The sequence below is a fragment of the Urocampus carinirostris genome, chromosome 7, assembly GCF_059441175.1.
Source record: "Urocampus carinirostris isolate Australia breed hairy pipefish chromosome 7, RoL_Ucar_1.0, whole genome shotgun sequence".
Taxonomy (NCBI): Eukaryota; Metazoa; Chordata; class Actinopteri; order Syngnathiformes; family Syngnathidae; genus Urocampus; species Urocampus carinirostris.
In genome coordinates, this window is record NC_142355.1 from 4,220,959 (window position 1) to 4,248,422 (window position 27,464).

The window sequence follows — 27,464 nt, forward strand, 5'->3', positions numbered from 1 at the left end:
AATGGATGCACGAGATACTAAACAATAAAAATATCTTATAAGTTCTTAGCTTGTTAAAGATACATTGCAGTGTGTTTACACTACACACAAACTAGGAAGAGGAAGTAGATTTCTTCTTCACGGTGGATGCTGGGTGAGCTCCCACAGCGCCACACAGTGGCAGAAAGAAGCACTACATTACTGTCCTGTACTCGAAAAAGGGTGCACAATACAAAATCTAACTTTACAGCAAGTAATTTTCGACATCCCGAAAAAAATGTTCGTATCTACCGTTTTGCGCAAGTCAAATGATCGTAAGTAGGGGAGCGACTTTAGTTTATTAAATGTTTATTTTTAGTACAAAACAATGCAGGTTACTTATACAAGCCTTAAATATAATTATATAAGCATACATAATATAGCAATGAAGTACGTTACGAAAAACCTTTACGAATGATCGTCCGGAAAGTAGGGCAGTGTCTGTACAGTATTTGATATAAATAAATTATCTTTAAATTTGAATAAAACCAAAGCAATATTCTTTGGTAATCGCAAGGCAAATCAAGATTTAGAAGTAAAAATGGATGGTGCTGCAATAGACATTGTATCAGAAATTAAGTTTTTAGGGGTCATAATAGACAATACCGTAAATTCCGGACTATAAGCCGCTACTTTTTTTCCCAAACGTTCAACCCTGCGGCTTATTCAGTGATGCGGCCAATTTATGTCATTTTTCTAACGGCCGCCAGCGGCGCTCGAGTACAAATGTAGTACATGTATTTATTTTAGAAACTTATTCTGATATGTTTTGTACGAGCAAATGAGAAAGAAGGGGCGGGGCAAACGCGGGCTGACAGGAAGTGGAGTAAAGGTGAGATAGTGGATAGTGGATATATATTTTTCCCACCCTTACCTTTGGAAATATACACTTTTTTCCTTGGATTACTTTCAACGGGCACCTGGACTCTGTAGGTCTGCATTAAATTTTAAGTACCAGTATCATTTTCGGTTCATTAGGCCGGCTGTGTTTTTTAGACTGTGTCGGGTAAGGGTTTATATCGTGATTGAATTGCGTTTTTTCAATCTGGGCGCATGCCGCTAATATACAGGTGCGGCTTGTGTATGTACTAAATCGATTTTCCTCCTGAAATGTAGTGGGTGCGGCTTATAATCAGGTGCGCTCTATAGTCCGGAATTTACGGTAAATGAAGTTGGAAAACACACATCAGACACATACAAACTAAGGTATCTAAAAGCATTTCAATCATTAATAAAGCCAAATTCCTTTTAAACTATAATGCATTGTATTTATGATATTGTTTTCTAGTTCTGCCAACATATTGTGCAGAAGTCTGGGGCAATAATTACAAAAGTTCACTCCAGTCCCTTTTTATCCTTCAAAAATGTGCAGTAAGAACCATACACAGGGTAGGATATCAAGATCATACTAATATTTTATTCATGCAGTCCAAATTGTTAAAATTGGATGATTTAATAAAATGTTTCACTTCACAACTGCTATTTAAGGTCAACAAAAACATAGTGCTAGAAAACATCTGTAAATTATTCATTCGAAAAGAAGGAAATTAGAACTTAAGGGGCTGTAGTGAATTCCAAATCCCAAAGGTGAGAACAACCAGGAAAAGTATGTGTGTGTCTGTGTGTGGAGTCAAACTTTGGAATAATTTACCAGATGAGATCAAACAATGTCCAACTATTCATGTGTTCAAATTTAAATACAAAAAACATTGCTGGCGAAATACAAGGATGCAGATGAAAATACTGCATTTAAAACTATGGTTAACTTTGTTGTTATTGTTGTTATTATTATATCATAACTGTTATTATAAATATTATTTTTATCTTTATTGTTATTATCATTGGTGCCGCAGTGATGTTTGGTAATTAGTGGCATGATGACGTTGAGGGATGGGTATTACGAAGATTAGTGTATAAAATATGTGATTATTATAATTATTATAATTATTGATATCTGACCTATGTAATAAGTACAGTAAGACCTCGGTTATCGCGGTTAATGGGGACCAAAACCACCCGCGATAAGTGAATATCCACAAAGTAGCGACGCACATTAAATTTTTTTTTTTTAATTTATTTATTATTATTATTATTATTATTATTATTAATTATTATTTTTTAGACCCGGTTAATGGGGAGCAAAACCACCCGCTAAAAGTGAAAATCTGCGACCCTTCAAAAAAAAAAAAAAAAAAAAAAAAAAAAAAAATCTGATCTCATTATCTTCACCGCTTATCTTTATTAGGGTCACGGGGGGGATGAGCCCATCCCAGCCATCTCCGGGCAGTGGGCAGGGGACACCCTGAACTGGTTGCCAGCCAATCGCAGCTGCAAATCACATTAGTTCTCGCAGCTTGCTGCGTTCTTTATCGACGCACGACCACCGCTAAGAGTCGTACAGCTGGGCGATTTTACGTCCGCCCGGGACGATCGGAGACAAATTCACGACAGGGTTTTTACTTGCGCCACACCGCGGGTGCCGTTCGGTCGTCCCGCGAGCGAGCCCCTTACCCGCGGCGCGGGTACTTTCGGGCACGATACGCGCGACACCGACAGTTACGGGGGTCCCGTGCACGTCCGCCGCCTATCGTCACGCCGCGCTACTGGGGTCGTCGGACGAGCGGGCTCCCCCCAGTTAAGGGGCTAGCCCGATCTCGAACGCCGCCTTTTCTCGCGTCGCGCCGCGTGACGCCGCGTCCGCCGAACTCGCTCCGTCACGCGGCCTGGGAGTGACCCCCGACCCGAGGTCACAGTTGTCCGGGTTTTTACGGGTTTTTATTTTGGCGTCATAGCTCGGGAAGTCAAAGACCATGCAGGAAAACTTCAAAATGCATTTCTCGGAAAATAATTAAAATATACCGTATTTTCCGCACCATAAGGCGCACCGGGTTATAGGGCGCACCCCAAAAAAATAGTTTTTGGTCCTATTTTTGACATACATAAGACGCACCTGATTATAAGGCGCTACAATGGGAACGTGGACAAAAGAGTCAGATCGTTCAGTCCAACTTATTACCCCCTTAACATTCCCAAAGCTTGCAAAGACGCAAATACGTGTCGAGAACACGTGCGGATGCGGTGTCCGTACGATGTCACTCAAATGCATCGTTCCATCATTCGGAAGGTTAAAGTCTTGGGATTCAAGAAATGCCAACCATTCCTTAGTTTCTATTTTCTTTTTCGCTCGCAACTTTACTGTGCATATGACAATAAACACTTGGAATTGAGTTTAATTTAAAAATAGACACTCCATTCCATCCATTATCTGCACCGCTTATCACAGAAACATCGAGTTCAGTCTGAAACAAGATACAGGGACAATATAAAACCCGGAGTAGCTCACCGAAGTCGTTGTGTTCATAATAATGTGCAGCCAATGTCCTATTATATCCGTGAGTGTAGTAAATCCAGGAGAATAAAATATTTACAAATACAGAATAGAAAAAAATGCTTTCTCTATGCCGTCAGCCACGTGCTATACGCATTCATCTTTTTCGGCCAATTGCAGGCTTTGTTTTGCCGTTTAAGCCAATGCCAGCCTGTAAATGATAAAAAGGATCCGCCCCTTGACCTCCGAATAACTTTAGCCAATAGTGATCGATTCAAATGATGATTGACACATTGGTTAGCCAATGAAACGCCGGTAAATAAATCCCAGCATACACCGTGTACTACTTGGCGTTCGGGGGAAAATCGAGTCGGCGGCTGCTGCATTAGTTGCAAGACATTGCGACTTAATATTGATCCATATATAAGGCGCACTGTATTATAAGGCGCATGGTCAGCTTTTGAAAAAAATAAAGGCTTTTAGGTGCGCCTTATAGTGCGGAAAATACGGTACTCATTCACAAGTGTGTTGGCTGAGGAGAATGGCTAGTAGGCTTGTTGCCGTGGAAACATTTAGCTAAAAGCCCATCAGCCTGATGATGGTGAAGGAAGGTATGCTAGAGAGTGAGAGACTGCGGAAAAAGTCTTATGTGCTTTAAAAAGTTTAAAATGTCGCACTAAAATCAAGTTATTTTTTTTTACACCTTCACACCTAAAAATATTATTGTTCTAGATCAGGGGTGTCAAACTCATTTTAACTCGGGGGCCACACGATAGAAACATTCTGTCCGGGGCCGGACTTGTAGATTAAAAAGAAAGAAAAAGAGATAAAGAAATAAAAGAAAGAGGGAGGGAAGGGAGAGAGAGCGGGACAAAGAAAGAAAAAAAGAGAGAGGGAGAGAGTGTGAGAAACAAAAGATAAAAAGTTGTGAGAGAGGGGGAAAAGAAAGGGAGAGGAAGAAAGAAATCCAAAGAGAAATTAGAAAGACAGAAAGAGAGAAAGAAGAAAAGAAAGCGCGAAGGGTAGCAAGAGAGAAAGAGAAAAGGAAAAAAGGAAGTTAGAGCAAAAGAGGTATAAAGACACAGAGAGAGAAAGAGAAAAAGAGCAACAAAGGAAGAGAAAAAGAGAGACACAGAGTGAAAGAGACAGAGAGAGAAAGAGAAAAAGAGCAACAAAGGAAGAGAAAAAGAGAGACACAGAGTGAAAGAGACAGAGAGTGGGAGAAAAGGGGTGGAAAAGGGGTGGAAAAGAGAGAGAGAGAGAGAGAGAGAGAGAGAGAGAGAGAAATACAAGTACAGTGTCTGTTTTTTGGCAACATCAAGTTGACATATTTCAACCTGCAGCTTGTTTATCTCTTGCGCTTCTCCGAGTGTTGTCTCGCGGGCCGGATTCAATCCCTCAGCGGGCCTGATCTGGCCCACGAGCCGCCTGCTTGACACCTGTGTTCTAGCTATCCCATGTTGATATAAACTACCACAGGGTATTTTTGAGGTATGGCAGGAAACTGAAGACACAAGCCCCGTATTTGCGAGGATAGGAACAGACACGTAGTGCGAGGAAGTTGGTCACTTTGCCGTTGCTCCTCTGATCTGCAAAGCTTATTTTAGTCGTAATAATGACAATGGAAATAAAATGACGTCGACATAACATTAACAGGTTGTGTTAACCCAAATAACCCTTGTGGGGGGGCATGTTTGACTATTAGGAACTTTCTTTTTCGAATTTTCCCAGAATAAAGTACAGAAAATAGTTGAGAATATGTATCGGAACACAAATTAGGTCATTTGTCCCCCACCTTACTCAAATGGAGCATTTATTCCAAGCATCAGAGTCCTCATGATGATGCATAATACTGAAGGATTTTATACATTTTACTATAAAGGATTTTATAAGATTAAATACAAGTTACATTTATCGAGTGCAATGAAGATTTTCACTGAGTGAGCTTCAGGTCACGATGTTCCAAATGCGGAATGTTTTGGCTGGGGAATTTTGATACCAGGGCTCTGACGAAGGACGTCAGGCATTGTTTTGACAAGCTCTGTGTTGTTTTGAGTTTTTCAGACATCGAGGCAAGGGGGTGGACCCCACGTGGGAGGCTTTTCCTGGCACAGCGGGCGAAGAGACGGGGGTCGAGAGAAGAACTTCAGAAGAAAAAAAAGAAGATCGAGAGAGAAGGCTTGACAGAGACTCGAGCGACACTAAATCGGCTAATTCGGCTAATTCAATGGAGTTCACTTAGTTAAATTGTTTAAGAAATTACATCTGCCCCTGTGTGGAAATGCCAGTCTCTTGTCCATATTTTCCCATCAAAAAACGAGGGCACATTGTTAGGTGAATGCAGGTTGTGTTTGGTTAAAGGAGTCAGATAACTAATTCGAACAATTTGGTAAACGGTAAATTTATAATTCCTAACAATACCTAAAATTATTTTACAATGAAACCCCAAAAATGTACCGTATTATAAGGCGCACCAGATTATAAGGCGCATGCAATTAAAACTACTGTAAGGGCTGAGGTTGTACAAAAAAATAGAGAGGTGCCGTATTTGTGCATTGATTCACAAGACCGATAATTATCACTGATTACCAATGCATTCAATTGCATAACATTGGATGCAGTGGGAATCAAACCCAGATCGTGACGTGGAGAGCACAGCATCCTTTTTCTGGACCACTAACGATATATACAACACAATTAAAGGCATTAGGTATTATCTCATCATCACACTCTTTTTAGTCACAGTACCAAATTGTTGACGTTATTATAGAATAGAATAGAATAGAATAGAATATACCTTCATTGTTACAAAATGGGTTAACATATTGTGACAACGAAATTGGGCATAACACTCCAGTTTTACACATTCACAGTGAGGTATGAGCCAAGAAGATAAGGGAACAGAGAAGATAAGGTTATAAAACAAGGGGGATAAGGCTATAGTTATAATTTACATGGTATTTACACAAGAAATGTCGGGGTCTGGGCCGAGAGAATATTGTTAGACATTAAACCGATCAGGACAGCACGGCGGCGCAGTGGTTAGCGCGTGTGCGGCACATTTCTGAGGTCATGAGATCGAACCTCCTGAGTGGAGTTTGCATGTTCTCTCCGTGCTTGCGTGGGTTTCCTCCGGGCACTCCAGTTTCCTCCTACATTCCAAAAATATGCATGTCAGGTTAATTGACCGGACCAAATTGTCCCTAAGTGTGAATGAGCGAGCGAATTGTCTGTCCCTGTGTGCCCTGCAATTGGCTGGCAACCAGTTCAGGGTGTCCCCTTCCCGAAGATAGCTGGGACTGGCTCCAGCACCCCCGCGACCCTACTGATGATAAGCGGTGCAGATAATGGATTAAACCGATCAGGAATATAGCCAACACGCAAAGTCTTTACGAGGTACACTAGATTCTGAACTGAAGAACGAGAAAGACCTTGTGGGAAGTAATTTGGTCGTTCTGAACTGAATGAAGAGAACTGCATGAAGAGAAGATATTCAATTATCCTAAAAGGTATAAACACGCGGCTGCACGTAGTCAAAGCATTTGTCATTTACAATGCTTAGTTTGAGATGAGAAAAATGAAACAAAATTCGATTTTAACATATCTGGTCTTGTGACTAAAAGTAGTGTGATAAAGAGATAAGACCCATAATTGCACAAATATGGTAACACATTTCCAATTTTGTCAGCATGTTAGGTGCATGTTCACATTTCTAGCTAATTCATACCTGTCAACCTGTAAGGTTTTGCAATACAAAGTACGTTCTTTATGCATTTTAAGACGTGTACGACGTACAAGAAAATCTGTACGGAAAAACGCAAATTTGTCAATGATGGGTACCATCCGGTATACACGAAATGAAATGAAAATAAAATGATCTGCATTTCTATAGCGCTATTCAAGTCAATGACTTCCCAAAGCGCTTTACAGTGTGCTTCACATTTCCCAAAAGCGGCCTTGTATTGCAGCCATGTAAGACGCTAACCTGCTTATTGGGGGTATTAGGGGTTCAGTGTCTTACCCAAGGACACTTCGACATGTAACACGAACAAGCCGGGATTCGAACTGGGATCCCTTGATCCCAAGACGAGCGCTCTACCTCCTGAGCTACTGCCGCCCGACTGTCACGAAACGGCAAATAAATCAAGTATCCCGGTATCGTTTTTTTTCCGTTGCAAACGAAGCGAGCAGTTTGATGCTACTGTGCGCATGCGTCTGCCGCCTGGGATTTCATGTGGTAGTTATGTAGTGAAAGGAAGTCCAACTCTTTTTCGAGAACCGGCTTTTTCGGCTCAACTCATCAAAGAGAGCCGGCTCTCAAATGGCTCACTTGCTTTGATGCATTATATTACGAATGATGATGTTGTATAAAGAAGTTAAGAAAAAAAAGGAAGTATAAAAGGAGAAAATGAAAAAAAGACAGGTTTGTGGTGATCCCTTTTAATCAGTATATTACCAACAATAATTTAATGCAGAAAATGAATTCATAATTTGAATAAGAAAATGTATTATTCTACTTAATTATATTTGCACCTTATCTTTTTTGTTCCTTTATCTTCTTTGTTTTCTTTTATCCTCACTGTTAAATGTGAGACTGGAGTGCCACGCCCAATTTTGTTGTCACAATATGTTCAACCCATTTTGTAACAATGACAATAAAGGTATATTCTATTCTATTCTATTCTCTTCTATTCTATGTATTTTTTCCTTTACAGTGAACGTCCAAGCGACTTAATTTTTGAACTTTTTCCTTAATAAACCTCATTCATGTCGAGCAACTCAGTATCTCACAACAAAATATTAATTACCAATATATATGATGTAACAAAACACATGTACAATATAACATAAAACAAAACATTCCGCATTTAGAACGGCATGACCTGAAGCTCACTCAGTGAAAATTTTCATTGCGCTCGATAAATGTAACTTGTATTTAATCTTATAAAATCCTTTATAGTAAAATGTATAAAATCCTTCAGTATTATGCATCATCATGAGGACTCTGATGCTTGGAATAAATGCTCCATTTGAGTAACGTGGGGGAAAACTACATAAATAAACACGTTTGAAAAAAAATATGGTGTAAGATTATTTTGTATTTTGTAAGGGAAAATACAACATTTTGTAAAGGGCATGGAGACGTGAAGCTTGACAGGTATGCTAATTTAGGGTTTTAGGGTGTACCTTATAGTTCAGATAATGCATTAGTCTAATTCAATTCAACTGCTAAAAACATTTGCAGAGCTCAACATCTTTCTAAATCGTGTCAACACTTCACTTTTACTGTTCAGAGTGCGAGCATGGCAAGCAGGTGAAAAAACGAAATGGGTTGGTAGCAAAACAAGGTCATGAAAGAGACGATTACGATGATGCTAGAAATGCTGAAAGGAAGATGAGGAACAAGACTCACAGGGAACAGTACGCAGGTACAGGTTGTCTCGGATGATCTGCTGGTGGTCGTGGTCCACGGAGCCTTTGGAGAAACGAAGGTTGAGGTAGTGCCGCAGGTCCTTGTCAACGACCCCCCCTGTGGACAAAAGAAGTCAAGGTTTACACACATATGCCAAAAGCAGGGTTGGGTAGGGTTACTTTCACTTGATTACCGTAAATTCCGGACTATAGAGCTCACCTGATTATAAGCCGCACCCACCACATTTTAAGAGGAAAACCGATTTTGTACATACACAAGCCGCACCTGTATATAAGGCGCAAGCGCCCACATTAAAAAAATGTAACACAAACACAAAATTAACCCAAACCCGACTTCAAGTCCCGCGATTGAAAATAAATGTCCTTCATTAAAGTTCACAGTCCAAAAATCACAGCCAGCAAAATAAATGGAAAATGATACCGGTACTTAAGGTTTGATGCAGACCTGCAGAGTCCGGGTCCCGTTGAAAGTAATCCAAGGAAAAAAGTGTATATTTCCAAAGGTAAGGGTGGGAAAAATATATCAGGTGAACACATTTACTCCCCCCAACTTTTTACCCCCTCATCTGTCCCTCACCTTTAGCGGTCCCCACTTAAACTCGTCACCCTGCGTTTGTTCCGCCCCTCATTTTTCGTTCACCCGTATCAGAATAAGTGTCTAAAATAAATACATTACAAAAATATACAGTTGCAAATACATATTATACATGGGTTACACATATTTACAAAGAAAGACGGTTTTCAAAGCTTTAATAATAATAATATAGCTTTGACAGGGCAGTTAATGGTAGCAACACTCGAGCGCCGCTGGCGGCCGTTAGAAAAATTAAATAAATTGGCCGCATCACTGAATAAGCCGCAGGGTTGAAAGTTAGGGAAAAAAGTAGCGGCTTATAGTCCGGAATTCACGGTACTTTCAATTACTTTTGGATTACTCCAATACCAAATATGCTAATAAAAGACAAAATTACTATATGTTGGCTATTGTATAATCTAAATGGGAAAGAATAGTATGCTAATGCTATTGCCGACTGCTAACCTAGAATGTTTAATTACCTTTATCCATTAAAAAGGTAATTAATTAGTTGTAAAAGTCATTCCAACTTAAAATCAATTGTTTGTAAATCTACTTCATGGTAATGGGGAATTGATTAATGGACTATTCAATAAAATAACACTTTGAAAAATCAATATTATTAGAATGATCTAACAGTGTTGGATAAACAGTTAAACACACGATCGACGTTTATAATGCGGATATTACATTAGAGAGTGGAGAAGCATCTACATAGCCACCCTAACTGTTAATAAGTTGGTTAAATGTAGTGGATAAAAGGACATTATTAAGCTCAGCCTAGGTGTACAATGAAGCAGTGTTCATTTTACCTGTGAAAAGTGATGGCTCCGGGGACTCGCTGCTCAAAAATCTATGGGTCCCAACAGAGATCTATGGCTCCCCAAAATTTAGTGTTATCGAGGTTGAAATTGTAAATCGGTGACAAATATATAATAAAAATCTATATATTCATTCAGTTTTAATCATCAAATTATTAATTCATTTTCTGAACCAAATTCATCTCATCTCATCTCATTAGCTACACCGCTTATCCTCAGTAGGGTCGCGGGGGTGCTGGAGCCCATCCCAGCAATCATCGGGCATTGGGCAGGGGACACCCTGAACTGGTTGCCAGCCAATCGCAGGGCACACGGGGACAGACAACTCACTCGCTCATTCACACCTAGGGACAATTTGGACCGGCCAATTCACCTGAAATGCATGTTTTTGGAATGTGGGAGGAAACCGGCGTGCCCGGAAGAAACCCACGCAAGCACGGGGAGAACATACAAATTATTGTTGGTAATATACCGATTAAAGGGATAACCACAAACCTGTCTTTTTTTCATTTTCTCCTTTTATACTTCCTTTTTCTCTTAACTTCTTTATACAACATCATCATTCGTAATATAATGCATCAAAGCCAGTGATCCGTTTGAGAGCCGGCTCTCTTGAATGAGTTAAGCCAAAAAAGCCGGTTCTCCAAAAAGAGACGGACTTTCACTACACAACTCGAACTCGAGATCGGCATGCAGACGAAAACTCGAACCGCGAGACCAAGACAACAATGGCGGATCTGCCTGATGAAGTTTGGAGTGCGATAAATCTTTGTTTAAAAAAAAATGTAATCGGGTAATTCTGACAATTTCGTGTCAAAAAAGTTGCGTCCCAGGGACGCACGTTGATCTGACACTATGCGTCTAGGACGCAGGGACGCGGGCAAACGAGAACACTGATGAAGTTTTATCGGGTTTACATGTTTCGGTAAGAGCATAGTTTAATCAAGGAAAAAGCTTCTGACAACATAAGACTTAACAAAGGTTCGAAAACACACACATACACACACAATTATACAAGCACACAAAAACATCACGGCGATTGTGTAAACGTGGGATACTTTGTGGAAGAGCAAAGTCAGCAGTTACTAGTGACAAAGACCCCGTAGAGGACAGAAAAGCCAGCAAAAGACGACCCCTTGGATTTAATAAAATTCCATTTTTGCGAATATGTAAACCGAATTTAAAACTATGAGGCGTGACTGAAACCATAGAACTGTTTTGTTAGTTCTGTTACCATGGTCACGTGATGTTGCTACCAAAGTACATTGATGAATTGGGGCGGCAGAAGCTCAGGAGGTAGAGCTCCCAGTTCAAATCCCGGCTCGTCCGTGTTGCATGTCGAAGTGTCCTTGGGTAAGACACTGAACCCCTAATACCCCCAATAAGCAGGTTAGCGTCTTACATGGCTGCAAGGCCGCTATTGGGAAATGTGGAGCACATTGTAAAGCGCTTTGGGAAGTCATTGACTTGAAAAGCGCTATATGAATGCAGATCATTTCATTAATTATTGAAAAAGACAATTAATAAATCTTAATAAATCTTTTTAGTTCAAATGGATGAACAAATATTAATCTTTCTGCCATACTTAACATATTGTGCAGAGGTCTGGGGCAATAATTACAAAAGTTCACTACATCCCCTTTTTATCCTTCAAAAACGTGCAATAAGAACCATACACAGGGTAGGATATCGGGATCATACTCATATTTTATTCATGCAGTCCAAATTATTAAAATTGGATGATTTAATACAATTTTTCACTTCACAACTGTTATTTAGGGTCAACAAAACCATAGTGCCAGAAAACATCCAAAAATTATTCACTCGGAAAGAGGGAAATTATAACTTGAGGGGCTGTCGTAAATTCAAAATCCCAAAGGTGAGAACCACCAGGAAAAGTATGTGTGTGTCTGTGTGTGGAGTCAAACTTTGGAATAATTGACAAGATGAGATCAAACAATGTCCAACTATCCATGTGTTCAAATTTAAATACAAAATTCATTCATTCATCTTATTAATGTGTTCACATTTGTAAGACTTTCAAACATTGGATTCAAGTCATTTAAATGCCTATTAAGGCCTTATTTTAGAATAATAAATTCAGTGCCGGGCAGCACGGCGGCGCAGTGGTTAGCGCGGGTGCGCCACAGTTCTAAGGTCTCGGGAACCTCCTGTGTGGGTTCAAATCCAGCTACCGGACTTACTGTGCGGAGTTTGTATGTTCTCCCCGTGCTTGCGTGGTTTTCCTCCGGGCACTCCGGTTACCTCCCACATTCCAAAGACATGCATTTCAGTTGGATTGGCCGGTCCAAATTGTCCCTAGGTGTGTAAATGAGCGAGCAAGTTGTCTGTCCCTGTGTGCCCTGCGATTGGCTGGCAACCAGTTTAGGGTGTCCCCTGCCCACTGCCGGATGATTGCTGGGATGGGCTCCAGCACCCCCGCGACCCTACTGAGGATAAGCGGTGCAGCTAATGAGATGAGATGAGATGAGAAATTCAGTGCCTTTTAAGATTTTAAGGATCTGCGGGAACCCTGGTAGAGTTAGAAGCAGAGGACACCTTGGACTGGTTGCCAGGCAGTCAAATGCCAGGTCTAATAGTATTTCACGCACACAGTCTGCAAAATGACAACTTCACAACACGCTGACTGGACACATTGCTTTTAGAAGGCCTTCCAAATTGACTGCAAATGCTTCAATTTTCACTTCCTGGATAGAAAGATTGCCAGTGGAAAGCCACTTCGCCACAAACAGTCAATCATCCTTGATGTGTTCCTCCTCCCTCCATCCCCAAAGTAGTACCAGAGGATGAGCCTGAACCAAAAGAGCTTGCATCCTGCCATCACAGGGTTACAGAACGTCAAGCGTGTCTACTCACGATGGCATGCTCCTCATCAGGGTTGGGTAGGGTTACTTGATTACCGTATTTTCCGCACTATAAGGCGCACCTAAAATCCTTTATTTTTTTCAAAAGCTGACCATGCGCCTTATAATGCAGTGCGCCTTATTAATGGATCAATATTAAGTTGCAAAGTCTTCCAACTAACTTGCATCCACCGACTAGATTTTCCCACGAACGCCAAGTAGTCCGCGGTGTATGCTGGGATTTATTTACCGGCGTTTCATTGGCTAACCAATGTGTCAATCATCATTTGAATCGATCACTATTGGCTAAAGTTATTCGGAGGTCAAGGGGCGGATCCTTTTTATCATTTACAGGCTGGCATAGGCTTAAGCTGCAAAACAAAGCCTGCAATTGGCCGAAAAAGATGTGTCAATCATCAGTTGAATCGATCACTATTGGCTAAAGTTATTCGGAGGTCAAGGGGCGGATCCTTTTTATCATTTACAGGCTGGCATAGGCTGAAACGGCAAAACAAATCCTGCAATTGGCCGAAAAAGATGAATGTGTATAGTACGTGGTTGACGGCATACAGAAAGCATTTTTTACTATTCTGTATTTGTATTTTATTCTAGTGGATTTACTAAACTCACGGATATAAGAGGACCATGGCTGCACATTATTATTGAACACAACGACTTCGGTGAGCTACTCTAGCTATATATTTTCCAAGTATCTTGTTTCAGACTGAACTTGATGTTTCTGTGATAAGCGGTGCAGATAATGGATGGAATGGAGTGTCTATTTTTAAATTAAACTCAATTCCAAGTGTTTATTGTCATATGCACAGTAAAGTTGCGAGCGAAAAAGAAAATAGAAACTAAGGAATGGTTGGCATTTCTTGAATCCCAAGACTTTAACCTTCCGAATGATATTTAGAACGATGCATTTGAGTGACATCGTACAGACACCGCATCCGCACGTGTCTACGACACGTATTTGCTTCTTTGCAAGCTTTCGGAATGTTAAGGGGGTAATCAGTTGGACTGAACTATCTAACGGTTTTGTCTACGCCTTATGTATGGAACATATAGGACCAAAAACTATTTTTGGGGGGTGTGCCCTATAACCCGGTGCGCCATATAGTGCAGAAAATACGGTATTTTCAATTACTTTTGGATTACTCAAATACCAAATATGCTAATAAAAGACAAAAGAAACTAAATATGAATGAAATGACTCAATTTTGTGCAGGCTTGGGGAGTAACGGAATACATGGAACGGCAAAAAGGATGTTTGGATTTATTTTCATTTTGTTTCTGTCGCATTTTATGTTCGTTTTGCCGGAGATCAAAGAGATCAAAGCCAGGAGAGAAAGCTTACCACGTGTTGTGAGTCATCATTTTATTCATATTTAGTTTCTTTTGTCTTTTATTAGCATATTTGGAATTGGAGTAATCCAAAAGTAATTGAAAGTAATCCAGTTAAAGTAACCCTACCCAACCCTGCTCCTCATCGACTTGCAGTCATGCCGGCTGGCAGCCGGCACAGATTAGCGTTCTTCAGACAAGACCTGCTTGATGGTTGTCTACAAGGTGAAATCTCACTCGTTAAATCAATCTCGAGAACTTTGCTGCTGAACTTTCTATTTTACATTCACATAGGAGATAAGAATAAACCTGCTCATTCTCTGTCTATCAACAAATCCATCGCTACAATTTATTTATCAATGTATTGGTAGTTCCTATCATGTCATCCACATCCGGGCAAAATTATTGGATGGGTGTGTGCATAAGTTTCTATCTATCTATCTATCTATCTACTAACTTAAATAAATTCACAATGTTAATAAAGCTTGCACCTAGCAATGCTTCAACGGCAGACACACGTATTTTGCTATCATTTCCTTCTTCAGCTCGATCGTTGTTGTCACTGTTTTCCACTCTTCCTGCCCCTTATCACAAACCTTTTAGGACCCATTATTATGGGCAGAAAAAGGAAATAAAACCTACATAATCACAAAAAAATGAGATGAAGTCACTCCCACACACAATTGGGAAGTTGGAAATAAAACCTACAAAATCACAATAAAATGAGATGAAGTCCCTCCAACTCACAATTGGGACGTTGCCGAAACAGGAAGATGAGATTAAGCAGAGCATTATCGCCATTTACTTTCAAGGAGTGTAATTGACCCTCTGTTTTTTTCTTCTTAGCATTATTTTGCCAAGGCAAAGTCCCACGACACACTGAAAATACGTGCCCGACACACTTTTGGGTCCGGACCCAGCAGTTTGAAACACTGCTCTAGAGTTTATATAAGCCGCCAAACCACTCACTATTTTCTGCAAGGTTTTACATCGCACGTCGGAAGTTGCATCGACTAATAATACTTACAAAGAAACAACGCCTTACACCTCACACTTATATTTGACCATCCAACAATATCAGTGTAGACCAGTGACAATATTGGACCGCGTCTGGTAGACCCATCCAATATGGCCGACTGTTTAGATTTCGGGATGCATTATGCCACAAAAAAAAAAATAATATGGATTAAGTGATGGCCAGGCAAGTTTGTACCTGTATTAAATAGTGAAACCTAATTTTACAGACAAAACAAAATTCAAACAAATAGTTTTTCCCTAGCAATTTAGTATCTAGTATCAGTACTGTCACACGCCGCTGTCTGTCAATGCCTAAGTACAGGTCTTCCTTGAAGAGTGGGATGATGCCTTACACCAAAAAACAATGGCGACCAGATGATAAAGGTGCTGTATTTGAGTCAGATCAGCATGTGGCAGCACACCCCCTACCTCAAAGAACTTCCTTATTTTTGCCATTTTCATGCTCCACCAACAAACAAATAATGACATGCATAAATGTATTCTCTCATAAGCTGAGGCTGTCACGAACCAGGACAGGAAACAGGAATGGAGAACCCAATCGCGTAACGTACTCCCAGTTTATTAGGGAGAGGAGGAATGCGCGCACCCTCGATCCGGGCATCGATGGTCACGGAAGTGGATTGAAATCCGGACAAAATAGTTGTCAAAATCAGACAGATCAGGCCAAAAATAAAACAGGATCAAACACAGGCCAATTCACAGAACTAGGCATTTCACACAGAGTTTAACAGAAGTCTTGCAGAAGTTTGGCAGACGCTCTGACAACCAGACAACTCGCGAGACCGCGTTTAAGTAGTCCGGCAGCAATCTGTCAATGTGTTTCAGCTGTTGTCATTGGCGGGGCTAATTTGGGCGCCGTGGCAACCGTGACAGAACCTGGTGCCACACAACGGGGACCAATTGAGCGCCATGGCAACCATGACAGAGTAATTAGCATTTTATTTTACATAACATGAGCCTCACCTAAAGGGAGCTGACATATTGGCGGCCATCTTGCCCAAAAACCTTGGGCAGGCTAGGCAAATAAATGAAAAGTAGCATGGTGGATTTTTGGTCACTTTGGGTCTATTATAGTTTATGTTTTCCTTTTGAAAATTATTAACTTTCTGTTATTGTTTGACGGTTTTGGGGCAATTTTGTTTGTAGACATACAACGTTTAATGTTTTTTTTTTTCTATGTGCTTTTTAGCACTCATATCCAGTTGCACTACACCATTCTGCAACAATCAGTGGTCAAATAATACACACTGTCGCTTAAAGATGGTTTGACCAAAAATGCTGCGCTCAACACTCATATTTATAGAGAATACATTATCCGGCACAGTTCTGACGTCATGGGTTCGAATCAAGCTACCTGTGCGGAGTTTGCATGTTCTCCCCGTGCTTGCATGGGTTTCCACCGGGCACTCCGGTTTCCTCCCACATTCCAAAAAACATGCATGTCGGGTTAATTGGCCGGTCCGAATTGTCCCTAGGTGTGAATGAGCGGGCGAATTGTCTGTCCCTGTGTGCCCTGCTGGCAACCAGTTCAGGGTGTCCCCTGCCCACTGCCCGAAGATGGCTGGGATGGGCTCCAGCACCCCCGCGACCCTACTGGGGATAAGCGGTGCAGAGAATGGATGGATGGACATTATCCTAAATACAACAATTGCATCTTTTTCAAAAATTTAAAGACATAGACGTACTACAATCACAAGTGGACTTCACACTGAAAACACCAATGTAGAAACTCTCAACCCTGCACTCAAAACACTTCCGCAAACTACATTTCTATTCATCTATCCATGGCTTATGGCATTATTGATCATTAATGTATTGGGCAGATTGGAGGTTATCCTAGATGAGTTTGGGCTACACCCTGTACTGGTCACCAGCCTATCTCAAGTCTCCCACTTGTCTGCCCTAACTATGAGTTGTGTAGTACATGTCTGTTTTGTGTTCTTATTAAAAGTCTTTTCTATGTGATTGTATCTCCATTTCAGTTTTTTGTTAAGTTTTTACCATCATGACTAACATATTTATTCACCTCATACTGGTCACCAGTCATGTCGAAGACACACAAAAGTGTATTGATGCTCGTATTCACACTGGTGGACACACTTGTGTGAAGCTAACATGCATGAATGTGGAAGAGACCAGAGTCAAATACAGAAACCTCTCCGCCATGAGGCAATCCGAATAAACACTGATCCAATGTGCTGCCTATGTAGAAGACAAATGAAACCAATTAAGATGGGTTTTGTTTGTTATTCATGGGCGAGCGAGAGAAAACCCAAAAAACGGGATGGTTGACGCTGTAGCACACACTGAAAATGACCTTATCACACGGGCGCACACATAGTCACACGCATCCGTATGCCATAAAATCAGAGCACCTCATCTGCATCCAGCCCCAGATGTTGTTTTCCAGAAATAATCCCAGCGTACATCCACACAGTCCGTCGTCCTCCGTAGCGTCCTCTATCCTTGCCAGTCGCACATCCTCTGCTTCCTTCTCGTCTTTTACCTCAAAACCCTTCCTCCTGGTTCTCAGCTGCTGCTGCTGCTAAAACACTGCCGGCCGCAGCCGAGTGTAATCCAGGCGAGGAGCGCGGCGATGGCAGCCACAAAAGAGGAAGTGGGGGGGTTCGTTATTTCAAAAAGAGATGTGGAGAGAATAGAGAAGCGGCGGATGCGGAGAGACGGTGGCCATCGGGAAGAGGGGGGGGGGTGTAGAAGAGAGGGAGATGTGCCAGCAGGAGACCGGCAAGTGGAATGAGATGTGAGTAGGGTGATGACGCTGTGTCGTAGCACCACCAATCTGTTATTGAGGGGAATGCACGCTACTATGAAACCAGGGTTGGGTAGGGTTACTTTAACTGGATTACTTTCAATGACTTTTGGATTACTCCAATACCAAATATGCTAATAAAAGACAAAATAAACTAAATATGAATAAAATGACTCAATTTTGTGCAGGCTTGGGGAGTAACGGAATACATGGAACGGCAGAAATGATGTTGGCAAGCTGTTTAGATTTATTTTCATTTTGTTTCTGTCGCATTTTATTTTCGTTTTGCCAGAGATCAAAGAGATCAAAGCCAGGAGAGAAAGCTTACCACTTGTTGTGATTAATAATTTTATTCATCTCATCTCATTAGCTGCACCGCTTATCCTCAGTAGGGTCGCGGGGGTGCTGGTGCCCACCCCAGGAATCATCGGGCAGTAGGCAGGGGACACCTTGAACTGGTTGCCAGCCAATCGCAGGGCACACAGGGACACACAACTCGCTCGCTCATTTACACCTAGATTTGTCTTTTATTATCATATTTGGTATTGGAGTAATCCAAAAGTCATTGAAAGTAATCCAGTTAAAGTAACCCTACCCAACCCTGTATGAAACCTACAGACTTTACACTTTTCTGTGTCACTGAATATGGAGTCATGATTGCATACGTTTTTCCAGCCATATCGTTTTATTATTTAATCATCACATCATGATTTTGAGCGTCACCAGGGTTGGGTAGGGTTACTTTAACTGGATTACTTTCAATGACTTTTGGATGACTCCAATACCAAATATGCTAATAAAAGACAAAATAAACTAAATATGAATAAAATTATGAATCACAACACGTGGTAAGCTTTCTTTCTTTGATCTCTTTGATCTCCGGCAAAACGAACATAAAATGCGACAGAAACAAAATGAAAATTGCCAACACCATTTTTGCCGTTCCATGTGTTCCGTTACTCCCCAAGCCTGCACAAAATGTAGTCAATTTATTCATATTTAGTTTCTTTTGTCTTTTATTAGCATATTTGGTATTGGAGTAATCCAAAAGTAATTGAAAGTAATCCAGTTAAAGTGACTTTACCCAACCCTGATCGTCACATTATTCGTGTAGGGCAGGGGTGTCCAAACTACAGCCCGCAGCAAATTCTGAAAATATAGTTGAATATGGCCCGCACATGGCGCTTGAGCTCAACTCTGTTGCACTTCTCAGTTTCAACACTAGATGGAGCCAGTAACGGAAAAGGAGCTTGCATTTAGGATCCCCTGAACTGGAAAACATTGTAATTGTGTTTTCTTTGCTTATTTAATGAACCTTCTTGCATTCATTTGAACTGTCATTGAAATGCAAAGTGTATTACTGCGTAACGTATTCTGACACAGAATAGATTGATTGTTAATTCTAAACCCTGTCAGTACAGATAAATGTAAATTTTGCGACTAAAAATAGGTTAACAACGAAATCAGAGTAGATGACTGGCTATCAAACTGAAAAACAAATAAAACATCCATCCATTATCTGCACCGCTTATCCTCAGTAGGGTCGCGGGGGTGCTGGAGCCCATCCCAGCAATCATCGGGAAGTGGGCAGGGTACACCCTGAACTGGTTGCCAGCCAATCGCAGGGCACACAGGGACAGACAATTCACTCGCTCATTCAGGGACAATTTGGACCGGCCAATTGACCTGACATGCATGTTTTTGGAATGTGGGAGGAAACCAAAGTGCCCGGAGGAAACCCACGGGGAGAACATGCAAACTCCACTCAGGAAGGTTCGATCTCATGAACTGAGAACTGTGCCGCACACGCGCTTACCACGGCCCCGCCATGCTGCCCGAAATGAAACATATTTAACAAAATAAATATTACCACTCCTCATACCTAGAACAAGTCCAGTAGCTTTTCTTTCCTCTGTCTAACAGCATAGGAGCTACACTCAGGTATTGCTGAGGTTGGTATTCTAGACTGTATCGCTATATATGTACCATAAATTCCGGACTATAAGCCGCTACTTTTTTCCCTAACTTTCAACCCTGCGGCTTATTCAGTGATGCGGCCAATTTATGTAATTTTTTTAACGGCCGCTAGCGGCGCTCGAGTGTTGCTACCATTAACTGCCCTGTCAAAGCTATATTATTATTATTAAAGCTTTGAAAACTCTCTCGGTGTACCGTCTTTCTTTGTAAATATGTGTAACCCATGTATAATATGTATTTGCAACTGTATATTTTTGTAATGTATTTATTTGTATTTATTTTAGACACTTATTCTGATACGTTTTGCACAGGTGAACGAAAAATGAGGGGCGGAACAAACGCGGGGTGCCGAGTTGAAGTGGGGACCGGTAAAGGTGAGGGACAGACAAGGAAAGAAGAGGGGGTAAAAAGTTGGTTAAAGAAAAAGGAGTTGCGTGAGTAAATGTGTTCATCTGATATATTTTTCCCACCCTTACCTTTGGAAATATACACTTTTTTCCTTGGATTACTTTCAACGGGACCCGGACTCTGCAGGTCTGCATCAAACCTTAAGTACCGGTATCATTTTCCGATCATTTTGCCGGCTGTGATTTTTGGACTGTGGACTTTAATGAAGGACATTTAGTTTCAATCGCGGGACTTGAAGTCGGGTTTGGGTTAATTTTGTGTTTGTGTTACATTATTTTCGATTGTTCTCGATTGTTTGTTCTCAGCTCAGGGATGCTGCTGGAAATGTGAATTTCCCTTCGGGGATGAACAAAGTATCTATCTATCTATCTATCTATCTATCATGTTTAAATGTGGGCGCATGCGGCTTATATACAGGTGCAGCTTGTGTATGTACACAATCGGTTTTCCTCTTAAAATGTGGTGGGTGCGGCTTATAATCAGGTGCGCTCTATAGTCCGGAATTTACGGTAGCAGTGATTTAAGGTTTAAATTTAATATTCTTTAATATTTAATATTCTTTTATATTATATTCTTTAATATTATATGTATCAACATTTTTTTCTCCTCCTGGCCCTTTCAAAAAATGTTTAACCAATGCAGCCCGCGACTCAAAAGGTTTGCCCACCCCTGGTGTAGGGTGTCAAGTTGGATGAGTGGTTAGCACTTTAGTTCAGAGGACTCAGGTTCAAATCCAGCTACCAGTCTCCCCATGCGGAGTTTGTATGTTCTCCCATTTCTTCCCACATTCCTAAAACCCGAATGAGAGGTTGATTAGCAAATCCAAATAGTCCCTTTGTATGGGTGAGCGTACAAATGGTTGTATGTACTGATGGCAAAATGAAGGCCTATAAAGCTTTAAAGCCCTGCAGCTTTGTACACACACACACAGAAGGGCTTCAAGATGATTCATTTTCTCAACTATGCCATCATGTGGACAGAAAAATATTGTACATGCAATTAAATAATAATAATAATAATAATAATTTCCTTGTATTGTCATTCTGTGTAACAATGTACACAGAACGAAATGTCGATTGCACCTGACCCGTTGTAGCGAGCCGATGCAGCCGCAGCCAACAGAGGGCGCCGCCGACCACTTTTTAAGTCTTAGGAATGACTCGACCGGGGCGCGAACCACCGACCTCCCAGTCTCAAAGCGGGCGCCTTACCATCTAGGCTACTGAGAATGATGGGGTACAAATCACGCTCTGACTGAGGAGGTAAAATAAAGTGTTTCTGCATTTTTATTCAACTCATTTATCGTCAGATGTTATTTTTACTAGTTTTTGGACTTAAGAAAGGTTAAAAGAAATGCATAGTCTTACTTTGTCGCTTCTATTTTGAACTACACTTGAAAGAAACATCTGCTGGATGCAACTGACGCATCATCAGTGATGTATCCTGGCTTCACTGAGTGTTTCGGGTCTGGCAACATCAGACACTCTCGCCCAGGTGACCCAACCGACGCCTCAATTTGTGTCCCAGTAGCAGCCCACAGATCTGCCCTTTTGAGCCATCGACACCTAGTGGCTTTTCTGCAGCTTTGCTAGCGGATTTAATAGCTTTCATTCCCAGGTGTTAACCAGACTCCTGGATGGCAGCATAGTCTCTCAGAGTTAAGTCGAAGAGGTTCCCCAGGCTCTTAACTGGTTGTTGTTGAATTGTTGGGATCTCCGTTCCAGAGATCGAAAACCTGAACTTATCCACCACATTCCCCCTCTTCAGAACCATGGATCTTGACTCTTGAGGGCTTGAAACTCATCATTACCCATGTGATGAGTCTTTCCAAACACTGCAGGATCCATCTGCTCCCAGGGACAGGTGTTGTGGTGATGGTAAGGTCATCCATGTATGCTCTTATGTGAGGCTGGCGAACACCTGATCTGGATAGTGGCCCTCTGGATTCCACCTTTGCAGCTTTGACTACTATGTTCATTGCCAAAACGCTCATATCTAGTGAAACATTTTCTAAATCAGTCACGTGGTACACCTGCTTCGTGGGGCTTCAAACGTGCCCGTATACATCATCTACACACGCATGACTCGTCATTTATGAACCACTCTTCTAAATGACTGGGTTCACATTTTAGGGATTCGACCCAAGAAGCACATCAATAATTGTATGTCCCTGTGTATCGTGTAACTGGCTGGCAACCAGTTGAGGGTGTCCCCTACCAACTGCCAAAAGATACCTCGGATAGGCTCCAGCATCCCCCCGTGCCCCTGCTGAAGATAAGCGGTGCAGATAATGGATGGATGGATTATTCAGCTAGTTGTCATGAATACACGTTATGTTTATCCATATATTGGAATAAAATATTTACTTCTTGTAGTATTCACTTAAGGTCTCAACATAGCCATTCATACTTTCCCAACATTGTTCTAGGGCATGGTTTGGGACACTTTTTGACCCAAAAAGCCATTAGAGTAGGCCTGCGCAAAAAAAACAATACAATAATTATAGTCACATAACTTTAGCCAAAATAAATAAGAGAAAGATTTGATAAAAGACGATAATTTAAACTGTAACCACACTTCAGTTGGAGAAAATAGTAGCGCTCGTGCAATGAAAACGCAAGTTCAAGACCAACATTCAGGAGACGAAGGTGACGAGGACCGGCCAATCATTTCGCAGGGATAACGGCTAACACAGTGTAAGCGGAATGACTACAACGCGGTCAAAATGAGCGATAAAGAGACAAAGGACACCCAGCAGACCTACTCAAAGCATGCTGAGTCATAGACAGGAGAGGCCCCTCAGCTTCAGTTTATTGGAGATAGATAGGGGCGGCATTAGTTCAGAGGGTAGAGCGCTCGTCTGGGGATCAAGAGATCGCAGGTTTGATTCCCGGCTCCTCTTATATGTCGAATTGTGCAAGGGGCAAGACAATAAGCAGGTTGGCGCCTTGCACAGCTGCTATTGGTGTGTGAGTGTGTGTGAATGGGTAAGTGTGAAGCACCTTGTAAAGCGCTTTGTGAAGTCTTCATTGACTTGAAAAGCGCTATAGAAATGCAGATCATTTATTTCAGGGGTGTCAAACTCATTTTAACTCAGGGGCCACACGATAGAACAAACATTCTGTTGGGGCCGGACTAGTAGATTAAAGAGAAAAATAAAGAGATAAAGAAATAAGAAAAAGAGGGAGGGAAAAGGAGAGAGGGTGGGACAAAGAAAGAAAAAGAGAGAGAGCGTGAGAAACAGAAGCTAAAAAGTCGTGAGAGGGGGAAAAGAAAGGGAGAGGAAGAAAAAAATCCAAGAGAAATTGAAAGATAGAAGGAGAGAAATGACAAAAGAAAGGGCGAAGGGTAAGAAGAGAGAAAGAGAGAAAAGGAAAAAGGGAAGTTAGAGCAAAATAAGTTAAAAAGACACAGAGAGTGAAAGAGACAGAGACAGAGAGTGGGAGAAAAGGGGTGGAAAAGAGAGAGAGTGAGACAGAGAGAGACAGAGAGAGACAGAGAGAGAGAGAGACAAATACAAGTACAGTGTCTTTGTTCGAGGCACCTGGCTTTGGCAACATCAAGTTGACATATTTCAACCAACAGCTTGTTTTTCTCTTGCGCTTCTCTGAGTGTTGTCTCGCGGGCCGGATTCCATCCCTTGGCGGGCCTGACCTGGCCCGCGGGCTGCCTGTTTGACACCTGTGATTTATTTTAACCCCCGCGACCCTACTGAGGATAAGCGTCACAGATAAAGGTTGGATGGATATATATAGAGGGATTACTGTATAGATTATCTCATCTCATTAGCCGTACCGCTTATCCTCATTAGGGTTGCGGGGCTGTATAGATTATATATATATATATATATATATATATATATATATATATATACATAGAGTAATCCCTCGGTTATAGCGGTTAATGGGGACCAAAACCACCCGCGAAAAGTGAAAATCCGCAAAGTAGCGACGCCCCTTCAAAAATGCTTAAAAATATTATTTTATTTTATTATTATTATTTTCTAGACCCGCGAAGCTCTGAACCCGCGAACGTGGAACCGCGAAGTAGCGAGGTCCCACTGTATATATATATATATATATATATATATATATATATATATATATATATATATATATATATATATATATATAAAGATATATTAATATATACATATTTATTCACGCTGAAAATGAAAAAAATATACACTGTACTAAATGAGAAAATTATTGGCCAATGAATAATTGAAGTTTTCTTGGAAAGTTAACAATTATACATACCTGTCAACCTGTACGTTTTTTTCGTACAAAGTACGTTTATTATGCATTTCAAGACGTGTACGACGTTCGAGGAAATCTGTACGGAAAAACGCAATTTTTTTCAATGATGGGTACCATCCGGTATACAATGACTTTCACGAAACGGCAAATTAATCAAGTCAAACGAGTTTGCCGCGGCAGCCTCTATCTCAGTATCGAGCGGTTTGATGTAGTGAAAGGAAGTCCGTCTCTTTTTAGAGAACCGGCTTTTTCGGCTCAACTCATTAAAGAGAGCCGACTCTCAAACGGCTCACTTGCTTTGATGCATTATATAACGAATTATTATGTTGTATAAAGAAACCAGCTCGGTGGCCTTGCGCCCGGCCCGAGACTGGGAGGTTGTGGTTCAAACCTCGGCCGAGTCATACCTAAGACTTAAACATTGGTACCCGTTACCTCCCTGCTTGGCGTTCAGTATTAGGGGTTGGAATTGGGGGGTTTGGTCACCTAACGACTCCTCAGTTGGGTTGAGCGACTGTCCCCCATTAGGGGGATATGGCTTATATATATATATATATATATATATATATAAAGAAGTTACGAAAAAAAGGAAGAAATGACATAAATGGAAAAAAAAACAGATTTGTCGTTATCCCTTTAATCAGTATATTACCCACAATAATTTAATGCAGAAAATTAATTTATATTTTGAATAAGAGAATGTATTATTCTATTTAATTATATTTGCATGTATTTTTTCCTTATAAAGTGAGCGTCCAAGCTTCTTCATTTTTGAACTTTTTTATAATAAACCTCATTCATGTCGAGCAACTCTGTATCTCACAACAAAATGTTAATTAACACTATATATGATATAACGAAACACATGTACAATATAACATGTTAAAGTACATACAGTAAATAAACACGTTTGGAAAAAAATATATGGTGTAAGATTATTTTGTATTTTGTAAAGGGAAATACGACAGTTTGTAGGAGCATGGAGCTGTGGAGGTTGGCAGGTATGATCATACCTCTGTAGTGATTTTGGTAGGGTGCATTTTTGAAATCGAAATAAAATAGCCTCGATGAGAGATGCAACACCTCATGATTTTATTCCCTTGCCATGCACCATTGATCCGTGTGAATAAGTCTAATTAGTATAATCGCATGAAAAGAGAAAGTGTAAACAATAAACGCTCACTAATGTTCTCAATTGCTCTGCATCTAACCCACCATATGCTCCCCGCTGAGAGAGCTAGCGTACACGTCGCATACCAGAGCACAAAATAAAAAAAAAAAACCTGCGGATGAGTTCTCAGCCGCAGACGCCAGACACGATGCCTCAAGCATCGATTTGGTCTAAATACAAAGACATAAACAAACACCGGCGAGAATGAAAAACACTCCGAGCGCCACACTCGACATTATGCATCTGCCGGTACATTGAGGCCGAGTGCTTTTAAAGCGAAGAGGGAAGACAGCTTCTATCTGTCACAAAGTCATAAAGGCAGACGGCGATGGGCTCACCTTCTGCTCACGAATGCTCACGCCACAACATGGCCTTAATTCGCTCAAATGCATCCCGCTGTATGGACTCAAGCCAATGAGGAGGCTTTAACACCTTACAATCTAGCCCAACCCCACCCAGGCCCATGCATTAAAGCCTGACACAGCCCAAGCCCAACCAGTAACTCAGTGACAAAGCTTTTGAAAACCTATGGCATGACTGAGTGCCAAAACACAGAAACGTTTTTCTTGTTTCCATCCATCCATCCATCCATTATCTTCCGCTTATCCGAGGTCGAGTCGCGGAAGCCCAGACGTCACTATCCCCAGCCACCTCCTCCAGCTCATCCGACGGGATCCCGAGGCATTCCCAAGCCAGCCGAGAGACATAGTCTCTCTAGCAGGTCCTGGGTCGCCCTCGGGGCCTCCTGCCGATGGGACATGCCCGGAACACCTCCCGAGGGAGGCGTCCAGGAGGCATCCTTATCAGATGCCCGAGCCACCTTAACTGGCTCCTCTCAATGCGGAGGAGCAGTGGTTCTACACAGAGTCCCTCCTGGATGACTGAGCTTCTTACCTTATCTCTAAGGGAGAACCCAGACACCCTGGGGAGGAAACTCATTTCGGCCACTTGTTTCCGGGATCGTGTTCTTTCGGTCATAACCCGAAGTTCATGACCATTGGTAGGAACGTAGAGCGACCAGTAGATCGAGAGCTTTGCCTTTCGGCTCATCTCCCTCTTCACCAGGACGGACCGGTACAGGGTCCGAATGACGGCAGACGCTGCACCGACCCATCTGTCGATCTCCCGATCCATCCTACCCTCACTCGTGAACAAGACCCCAAGATACTTGAACTCCTCCACTTGGGGCAAGATCTCATCCCCAACCCGGAAGGAGCATGCAACCCTTTTCCGACTGAGTACCATGGTCTCGGACTTGGAGGTGCTGATCCCCATCCCGGCTGCTTCACACTCGGCTGCGAATCGTTCCAGCGAGAGCTGAAGATCACGGCCTGAGGAAGCCAACAGCACCACGTCATCTGCAAAAAGCAGTGACGCAATGCTGAGGCCCCCAAACCGGACTCCATCCCCACTATTTCGCAATACAGTTCTGAGGTCATGGGATCAAATCCAGCTA

General features: G+C 41.6%; 1 protein-coding gene across 4 annotated transcripts in view; it reads right to left on the reverse strand.

The window, feature by feature from the left end:
- The window catches only part of magi2b (membrane associated guanylate kinase, WW and PDZ domain containing 2b), a 260,147-nt gene that overhangs the window by 191,163 nt on the left and 41,520 nt on the right, over positions 1–27,464 (reverse strand). For 3 of the 4 annotated variants that reach the window (XM_088339562.1, XM_088339565.1, XM_088339563.1), the window contains exon 2: positions 8,760–8,876. In XM_088339562.1, coding sequence (XP_088195688.1) covers positions 8,760–8,876 — 117 coding nt within the window. Of the gene's footprint in view, positions 1–8,759; positions 8,877–17,798; positions 18,216–27,464 lie in introns of those variants that run through there. The other variant, XM_088339564.1, reaches the window with a different exon arrangement.